General features: G+C 33.9%; 1 protein-coding gene and 1 long non-coding RNA gene across 4 annotated transcripts; one reads left to right on the top strand and one right to left on the bottom strand.

The window, feature by feature from the left end:
* Positions 1 to 1,651: 1,651 nt before the first annotated feature.
* On the bottom strand, positions 1,652 to 5,578 carry LOC107491239 (uncharacterized). 3 transcript variants are annotated; one of them, XR_008009635.1, is made up of 4 exons: positions 5,259 to 5,578; positions 4,724 to 4,919; positions 4,247 to 4,520; positions 1,652 to 2,201 (listed from the first exon to the last, which is right to left on the bottom strand). It is a non-coding gene; the product is annotated as an uncharacterized LOC107491239 (long non-coding RNA). The 3 variants fall into 3 exon arrangements; XR_002376238.2 differs by having other exon boundaries at positions 1,652 to 2,189; XR_001592601.3 differs by having other exon boundaries at positions 1,652 to 2,109.
* Positions 5,579 to 6,863: 1,285 nt separating this feature from the next.
* On the top strand, positions 6,864 to 10,036 carry LOC107490897 (protein FAR1-RELATED SEQUENCE 5). The gene is made up of 9 exons (XM_016111703.1): positions 6,864 to 6,986; positions 7,401 to 7,460; positions 7,563 to 7,600; positions 7,685 to 7,922; positions 7,980 to 8,308; positions 8,394 to 8,788; positions 8,911 to 9,359; positions 9,594 to 9,770; positions 9,977 to 10,036. Exons 1-9 carry the CDS (start codon positions 6,864 to 6,866, stop codon positions 10,034 to 10,036), a joined length of 1,869 nt encoding a protein of 622 aa, XP_015967189.1.
* The last annotated feature ends 361 nt before the right edge of the window (positions 10,037 to 10,397 follow it).

Here is a 10,397-nt window from a genome sequence, read left to right as displayed (position 1 = left end):
TTCAAATAATGAAAACTATACAAAATAATCCCATAATTTTCATTATTTTTTAATTTTTACATTTGTTTCAAAACTCTTATGTACTAAATTCATTGTTCTTCTTTAATTTTTCTCCTTTTTAAGACAAAAAAATACTTTTAAAAGTTTCGATACCAAAAACTCAAATGCTGAAAAACAGTTCCAAATAAAAAATGATGAAAAATAAACAATCATATTCAATCAAACAAAATTGCTATAAGATGAAAATGATTATCCTTCCTTAGTCTTTATATGACTACTTGGACATATAAACATGAAATGAATTTTCATCAATTTTTTTTCTTCAAAAACGAAGAGCAAATATTCTCACACATCAAAGCTAATAGGGTATGTTCTTAAGAAGATTAACTTCCTATTATCAGTTATTATTTTTTTATTGAAAAAAGGTCTAAAATCATGATATTTGGATTCAAAGCACTTACTAAAAGGCACGAACAAAGTGAAAAGTAATTTCACATATATGTACATAACTTTTATTCAAAAGAGTCGCAAGATACCAAAAATATTATAAAAGATTGAAAAAGTATCGAGAGAAGAAAGATGAGAATGAAATTTGAGTTTGTGATTTAAATAAAAATACGTTAACCAACTACTGTACTCCATAAAGAAAAGAATTTAACTATCTATCTTCATTACTTCAAAGAAACATGCTTATATAATTATGAAAAAATGACAAAATATATCGTGTATTGTCGTTATATGTGAACAAAAATAAATAAAGCTAAGTATCACATCATGCAATATTATTAAAGACCTCTGTTAAATACTACATTTAAACTTTATAATACTGCTGTTGGGCATCAAACTATTGTTTTGAATAAGCATTATAATGCCTCTTTTTATTTGATTAAGAATTATAATACCTCTTTTTTTATTTGACCCTTGATAATGTAACAAATAATTGTTCCAACTTGTATCATTGTATGCTTTGCAGAACTCTTTCTAACCATTGTCAAACTTGATATTACCTTATAAACAAATGTCGTCAAACTCTTATGGTGGTTTTAATGAAACAATATTGTTGCTATTAAGTCGAGGAACTTCAACAAAAAGCAAGGCTTTATGTGAAAATTGTTTACCAAAAAGACCAATATTTTCAAACTATTCTAATTAATAAAAATGTATAAATTTCTCATTAATCATACCTTGAGAAATACTAAAAAAAAAATGTTAGAAAAATACTTATTTAATATTAATTATTATTAGTAGTAGTAAACAAAAGATAACATGAGAGAAAGGGTTTCTTAATTTTTTAAGCGATTCAAAAACTGATAGTTACACTAAGTCATAAACTGATAGTTACACTAAGTCATCAATATCTCCATAAAAAAATGTGAACTATGAAGTTAAAAACTCGATGAGAAGGAGATTCCATAAGAACTTGGTATGCATTGTTCCTGTTAGGTGGTTCCAACTTCCAAATGCCCTTTTAACTGATTAGAAGAATTTAAAGGCCCATTTTAGGGCCATTATTGAAGTGTTTTAAGTTAAAATGATTAAGTTAGTAATTATTAGAGGACCAATCACATCTATTTATACTTTATCAATATCAAAATAAAGGTGCAAAATTAAATATGTAAAAAAAGTGCAAAATTAAGCAGGTAAAACATTTAAAATAATAGAACTACTTAAAAAAGTTTGACCGCATATTATAAGTTACCACTCTATCTTTGGTTAGATCATGAAAAACAGGCTAAGATAACTTCAAACATTATCTTCTAGTACAAAAGGGAATATAATCATCACTTCAAGAGCTTATGTCCAGCTTACCAGCAATAAAATCTGACAGGTCTACTTCCTTCAATTAATCCTTAATTGACATTTGAATGGAATTCAACAATGCGAGCAGCTTCAAGCCAAAACTCCTACTGCTGAAAATTATCTTAGTATAAGAGTTGGGTGCCCTCAGTGGCTCCAAAACTTTTGCAGCTTCCTCTACATGGTCTTGTCAGATACCAACACTCCATTTTCCTTCATTCTCGGCCCTCTTTTCAAAACCTCCAACATGAGGTTATTCAATTCTTTGCAATAAATGTGCACGGCAGAACTCCCATCACCTTAAGGGTCCTTCTAAAAGTATTAGATGAAGTTGTAAGGTTAAAAGTGAGCGATGTTGGTATGGATATGCTATAGAATCCATATCAACCAACCTAGAAACACATCTAAGAATGAGATATAAAATTAATCATGAAAAATAACAACAAAATTCATATAATTATTACTACTCTCTAGCCACAAAGCTTAATTTTTTGTATTTACCATAACAACAAATAGCATTAAAGCTTGTGGCACACAATAGACAACAAAAGTACCCCATTCCAAAAATCATGAACAGAGTAATGATATCCAAAGAAAAAAAAAACAATTATGTAATACTTTTTTCTCAAAAAAAAAAATCAAGAATCGATATAAACCTAATCAACAATAAAATTTAGATTCTTCCAAAGAACCATCACACATAAATATGAAAAGAGCCATAGTTGATGAGAACTAATCATTGAATTAAACTTGCTCATTATTCATGATGCTCCCTAATATGACGTGATAAATACTCCGCTACTCTATCTAGTTGTGTCAATCTAAAGACAGCCTACATTAAAAATCAGAGACCAAGAGGCATCTTATCCAAAGAGTTGACATTGTGGACCAGAATTAACACTAAATTTAAAATCAGAAGAAAATAATGAACAATAGGAATATGAAAAAGAAAAATTACTGAATAGCAATTATGAAAATACCTTATATATAATATGTTCAAGATAGTGGTGATACTAACATTTACATCACTATTAGGAAATAAATCAAAATTTAACTCCAACACCTCGATGCGTAAAAAAATTCTTCAAACAAATACTAAAATTGAGAAGCAATAAAATTAGGCCATTCCTCAAAGAGATTGGAATTCAAAACCATCAAGTTTGACCTTTTGTCTTTCTATAATCAACTAATGAAATTATTAATATCATATAAAGGGTCAAATGAATTTGGGAAAAAAATAGAAAAAGCAATAGAAGGGAAGCTAGAAACTTGATAACCTACATGTGCCAAAAATTGATCAAAAACAGATTCAACATATAATCAATTATTCTGTTGAACTATTTTAAGTTGTATTATATGACATTGCCAAAAGATAACTTGTTATGGTATGTCTTAAATCTTAACCGAAAGTTATTGCTACAACTCCAACCAATAAACAAATTATTTTTCACAACTGTGGTAAGTAGTTTCCATGTCTAGCTAACCACCGGAGAAGACAAAAAAAAGTCGAAGGCTTATATGACTTTGGATATACTGTATAGATATCAAAATAGTAATCAAGGCAAATACTTACTTGAAAGTTATACACGAAGTAAATCGTTCACTGTGATAAGAGAGAAAAACTAAAAGCACCAAGAATATTTTCTAGACACTATTTTAATTATGTAAAAAAATAAAAAGAAAAAAAGAGATGAACGTGGATTTTTCTTCAAAAAGAATTAAGTTTATAAGTTAAACAAACTCATAAACATAGTCAAAAAAGACTCATAAACATTAAGGACAGCCAAAAAAATAGAGTTCAAGAAAAGACTATGAATTTATGATGAACAAACCATCCAAAGTTAAGACTTAAAAGAAAGGCATTAACCAATCATATCAAAAGTAATTGGTATCACCATTTATTTTCTAGACTTCAAAGTTGCAGGGCAACAATAAGTGGTTCAATCTCGACCATGTCAAAAATGGAAATTTAGTTCATCAACAAATTTTCTAAAGACGGTGAATCTAAGCATAGTATGTCTATAATTAATACTTGATGATTAAAATGGAGTGTGTCGTTGCCATATGTACAACATAACTTGGACTTGTTTCACTTCAAAATCTTGTTCAAATGCATAATATAAAAATTGTAGTCCATAGGATAATACTATTTTCACGAATAAGCTTTAATTATGAATGAAAAGATATATACGTATAATATCTAAGATACAGCGACAAAGGAGAATTTCCTCTAAGAAATTAACTCAGTTTTAGAAGGGAAAAGACCCAAAAATTGAGAATTGAAACTACCACCCTGAAAAGTGAAGAACATAGCCAAACTTGAGAGGAAGGAGGATAGATAAGGTAATAATAAGTAGAAGTATAATAATAAGCAAAAGCAAAAAACAAATTTAAGCAATTGAACAAAAAAATAACTAATAAAAACACAATAGAGTGGGTGGATGCAAACCTTCCACGGTAGCTACACAGCAGGACCTTCTTTTGCCTTAGTTCCTAAATTACTCTGAAAATACAAAAGCCAAGACATCAAAAACTAAAGGAAAAATGAATACTTCATGCTGCATTACTTTGAAATCTGATTTGGTTTTCTATATTGGATGTAAATTGAATATAAGAGGGAAAGAGGTTAATGAAATTTAAGCAAAATACAAATAGAATCCCGGCAACAACAATGAGGTTCTGGATTTTCTGCATCAACAGCTCCACACCAGACAAAGACGCGTCTGCACAACATCAGTAACATTTCAAATCTTACCGAAATTAGAACATATACATCAGATCAAATAATAAGGAACACACTTAACTTCATCATAGAAGGTACAGTTTATATAAAAAATAATATTAAAAAAACAAAGAGGAGTATGAGTAGGGATAAAATTAGAAATCTTATATATACTTTCATTTGAAGAAGACAACGACTACTTACATAAGCAAAGCATACAGAATCATCGCACCAAGACCGTTGCTGGTCGCTTCCGGTGCTGCAACTGACTTCTCTTCCGTGCCGTGTTATCGCCATCCGAATCATCTCAGCCGCATCAAATTGCATGCCCATTGTTGTTGACGCCAGTATGCATCTCTCGCTCCTCCATGTCGTGTCTCTACTTCATTCCTCTACTTCCCTGTAACAAACACCGTGCCATAATACCATCAAGAACTCTCCGCTTGACAAAGAGAACAAAAATATAAGAAAAAAAAGTGATGCAGAGATATATATAGATCTAGGAGAGAAAGACATGAGAGAAGATAGAGAAAGAAAGAGGGTTATGGTAAGAAGAAAATCGAAAGTTGATTATCTTAGAGATGGATTTAATGCTTGATAAGGTTGTGCATATTTAAAATTCAAATTTGAATTTCAATTACATGCAGATTTAGTTGGAATTAAAATTTGAAAAAACTGTAAAAGGACAGACATCAGGAAGTCTTGAAATTTGAAAATGAAGATGAATAGGGAAAATAACCTGTTGTGCTCTCTTTCATAGTGTCACTGCATGTGTTCTATGTGGCCGCGCGACTTAGTACTTTCCATCGATTTACTCTCTTCCGCCGCTGCCTCCTTCGTATCCATCACCACATCCTCGATGACCACCACAAACTCCACTGCACCCACTACAACACCACCACCATATTATGATCCACCACCATAGCGGTCGCAACCTCATCCACCGCCGTAACTCTGCCTTGGTGCGTACATGACGTCTAATCTCCACCTCCAACTTAAATTAAGAAGATTATACAAAAACAGAATCAGTGAACAGAGGAGGAAAAAGGGAAGAGGAACTGAAGGTGAAGAAGGTGAAGGAGAAGAACCGAAGAAGAGGAGGAAGAAATAAAACTGAAAACAAAGAATGGAGAGAATTTCCTTTTTAATTTTGATTTTGAATTCAAAATTTGAAATTTGAAATATCAAGTTGTGTACATGTAAAGCAAACGGAGAAAAAGGGGATAGAAAACTCAGGCACAATGTTCAGAGGAGTAGTGAAAATGTGGAATGAGGATGGTTTGATATGGGGTGTTATTGTAATAAAGATCATACATTAAAAATTTGAAAAAAATCGTGAGGATGCCACGTAGGATTAATCACTACGGCATAAACCTTCTTTTAAAGGATTGTTATAGGATAAGCTGTGAAAGCAATTATTCATATCATATATACTTTGCAATCATGTAATGCCCGAAATGAAATTCACAACTTTCTTTTTTATTTAAGGAATATATGTATCATACCATTTTGTAGCAAGTTATAAGAAAGATAACCAACAAGATACTGCTCGTCAAGGGGGCCTTGATTGTTGTCAGGTATGTTCGCTAAAAAAGAAAATTTCAATTATAATAAGGAAAGGTATAAGGTGCCAAAGAGCGGTATGTGTCAATTATTATCAACACTAATTAAAATTAATTAAATATAATTTATTATGTCAATTAAGAATTAAGTGAGTCCATTACAATGCAATTTGAAAAAACAAGGAGTAATAACGTACTAACGTAGTATGAGGCTTTCACGCCAATTACGAATACTACAGGGCCTCCCGTCACGCAATCTTAATCCTCATTCTTCTTGCCAGAAGCGTCTCCTTCGTGGAGCTTTTTAATTCACCGGGACGCTGTCATTTGTTCGATCGACGTTGACTACGTCTTCACCTGGAGTTCACTTCTCCTTTGTGGAACTTTTCAAGTCATTGAAACGTCACCATTACTCTTCAACGGTGACTACGCCTTCACTCGGATCCTACTTCTCCTTCGTCGAACTTTTCAAGTTACTGGGACGCTACTATTACCCTTCTACGGTGACTGTGCCTTCACCCGAATCCCATTTTGTTGCACCACCAGGCCCGTTGAAGAGAAGTGTGACGTGAGTGTTTCAAGGTGTCACGCAACCCTCTTCTCCTTAATCATCTCCGGTAAGGTATATGTGTCTCCGTTGAAGTCGAGTGGACCAACCACCATTCCCGTGGAAGAGAACTGCGACGTGAGTGTTTGAAGGTGTCATGTAACCCTATTCTCCTCAACCATCTTCGGTAAGGTATATGTTTTTTCATTGAATGCAAGAGGACCACATAATATCGATGGACCAATCAATTTGTGAAGAAGTATCATACGACACTGCATATGATGTGAGTGATCATTATAATTTCACCGACGTTAATGTTCTGTCACTTAGTGAAGATGACACACAACATGTGGACAAGGTAATTTGTGTGGTAGTAATATATTTGGTTATATTTATTTGTAACTTGTTTTTTATTTTGTTGTTGAGTTATTAACAGCGATAAGCTTTTTTGGAAGGATTGTAATTTCATTTGTTTAATTAGAAATCGTGTGCATAATCTTTCTTTCAACTATGCTAGAATGGTGCTACATTTTCTACATTTCATGTGGTTTATTATTCTGTTTGGTCACCATATTTAATTGATGTTTGCAACTTTGATTAATGTTTGTTCTATAGATATGAAAATGGATGGAGTTGTTTTATATTAGTTTAGTTTTGATTATTTATTAGTTGGTGTTATCAATGGATAAGTGGTTGTTAGAAGAATTTTTACGAGTGTCAAATGGTGGATGGTTATGTCTTTTGTTGATATGTCATCGTTTATCGATTTCAGGGGAAAGAATTTGTAAACGTTATTCAATTAGAGGATGATGCAATGGCAGTGAATCATGAGGTGTGAAATATTTTTTATTTTGCTGAATAAATTAGTGAGGTATTGAAAATTAATTAGTTGAGTACTTTTTGTGTTGAATGATTTTTTTTAATGGATTTGCAGTTACTCGATCACACTGGAATTTCAATAGAGAAAATCTCGTACGTAGGATTGAGATTTGTTTTCTTGCAGCGGGCATAAGAGTTCTATTCTAATTATGCAAAGAAAGTTGGCTTCGTGACTAGGATTAGGAATACCAACTTTGACAAGACCAGGAAGGAATCAAAGATACCCATTAACCAATCGATACACTGTAGTCGTGAAGGTTATCGGGAGTTTCGGGTGAAGGCAGCAACTCGGGTAAAGAGAATAACAATAGTCGGATGCAAAGCAAAGATGTACACGATGCTTGATAGGCAGAAGGATAATTGGATGGTGTCCAAATTAGAATTGAAGCACACCCACCCGTGTTCTGCCAAGCAGGTTGTGCATTACACTGAGTACAGGGAACTGACCATGCATGCCAAGTGTGAGATTTAGAACAACGATGAGGCTGGCATATGGCCCAACAAGACTTATCTCGCATTGGAGAATGAGTTTAGTGGTTCGTCGAATTTGGGTTACTCAGAAAAGGATATGAGGAACTACATTACGAGCAATCTGCGCTGTGCTGATGAAAACGCAGATGTGAAGGAAATGATTAGCTATTTCATGCGAATGAAAGATATCAACCCAAATTTCTTTTATGCAGTTGATATGGATGAAGCTAACAAGTTTAAGAGTGCGTTCTGGGTAGATGCAAGATGCAGGACGTCCTATGAATATTATGGTGACGTGGTATCGTTTGATATAACATACAGTAGAAACATGTATGTTTGTGTGTTCTGCCTCTATTGAAAGGGTTAAAGATTTCACATTGGCATGATTTGTTAATTTTGGCTAGGTTTATTACAGGCACAGACTTCTATTTGCATCTTTTGTTGGTGTCAATCATCATGGCAAGTCCACTCTACTCGGATGTGCTTTGCTGGTAAATGAGGAAATTCGTAGCTTTGAGGGGGTCTTTAAACAATGGTTGACGTGCATGGAAATTCCCCCACAGGCCATCATCATGGACCAGTGCAAGTCCATGTTTGTTGCAATTAGGAATGTCCTTCCAGATATTCGCCACCGATGGTGCATATGGCACATACTGAAGAAGATACCGCATAAGTTCGGAGGATATGCTTGGTACAGAGAAATAGAAGCTAGAATGCATGGCACTGTTTGGAATGCCAGGTCTATGGAATCTTTCGAGAAGGATTGGTCTGCAATCATTTTGTGTTGTGATCTTATATTCTTCTTTTATAGTAGGTTTGTTATTTAAGCCCTGTGTTAAAAATACTTAGTTCAATAAGTCTGTAGTTGTGTATTGTGATGTAGCTAATTGTTCATGATGGTAATTATTGCTTTTTTTCTATTGGTTTTGTAGACCTTTATGACGATTGTCGAATATGGGTTCCAATCTATTTTCAAGGTGAATTTTGGGCTGGTATGAGAAGTACTCAACGGAGCGAGAGTATGTATGCCTTTTTCGGTGGTTACTTGAATTGCAAGAGTGGACTGGTTCAGGTCGTTCATGAGTATGACAATGTGCTTGGGAACAAGGAGCAGAAGGAATTGGAGGATGATTGTGCAGACTTTAAAGGAGTTTTCCCCTGTTCATCGAGCTCTACAATTGAAAGACAATTTCAACATGAGTACACAACCTATAAGTTTAGGGAAGTACAACAGGAATTTAGGAAAAGAATGGATTGTTTAGTACGTGGTGTGACTCAAGAGGGTGATTTGTTTCGTGTGACCGTGAACGAGCAATACCTACTATATGGGGAGCCTAGGTCCTGGACGTATAGTGTCGAGTTTCACCCAGCGACACACAAGGTTAAGTGCGAATGCAACATGTTTGAATCAAGAGGTATTATGTGTTGTCACTGTCTTGTTGTGTTCTTTTATTACGGAGTAGATAGAGTACCATCTTGCTATGTTATACCTCGATAGAGCAAGAATGTACAGCAAAAACACACTTTCATCAAGAGCAGCCACGACGAGAAGCTATCAGGCGAAAGCCACAACTTATTTAGAGGACTGTGCTCACACTTTTTTAATGTTGCCCAGGATTTTGTGACATGCAAAGAAGCGGCCATGTTACACTCGGGTCTTGATGAGTTACGGACAAAGCTATTTGATTATCGTGCAAACCTAGGCTCCAAACGTGTTCCAACTACACAAAACAGCATGGTGACACAGCGTGACCCAACTCTTGGTGCATCTGACATTCAATGTCCTTCAAAGGTTTCAACAACGGGTCGGCCAAGATTAAAGAGGCTTGGATCTGAACTGGACACCTCCATTAAAAAATTTATGCGAAGAAAGAAGAAGAATCCACCACCGCTATATATTTAACATTTCGTTAGTTTTGAACCACTTGTTAGCATAACTAGATGGATAAAGTTGAAACTGATATTCACTTTTTGTTTATGCATGTTTGTTCTTTTTAGGAAATTAATGAAGCAATCAGTCCAAATATAGCGGGGGGTTCTACGGGGGAGAGTGAATGAATCATAGGAACATGGCAGGTTCTTGTCTTTGTTAAACTCATTTCGGCATTCTTAGAAGATTTTTTATTATAGATTTGTACGGAGATATCCCTTTCTTTATTAGTAAATTTTTTCCACTTATCTTTAAGAAAATATTCAGGTTTTTTATTTAATTAACATTGTTAAGCTGAGGAGAAATCATTATGTATTGAGTTTTTGTATCCACTAATATTCTCAAACCCTTACAAGTTTGTGAAGTTTGAATTTGCTTCACAAAAAAATCATGAATGTTATGTGCTATTAATTTGGATATCAAAAGCCAATAAATTTATTTAACTTACGCTGCATTTCATTTTGTGCACCTCACATGTCTTATTGTGTT

This window comes from Arachis duranensis, chromosome 5 (genome assembly GCF_000817695.3).
Source record: "Arachis duranensis cultivar V14167 chromosome 5, aradu.V14167.gnm2.J7QH, whole genome shotgun sequence".
Classification (NCBI taxonomy): domain Eukaryota; kingdom Viridiplantae; phylum Streptophyta; class Magnoliopsida; order Fabales; family Fabaceae; genus Arachis; species Arachis duranensis.
The sequence above is the reverse complement of the archived record's forward strand: the minus strand, read 5'-3'. Positions and strand labels throughout refer to the sequence as shown.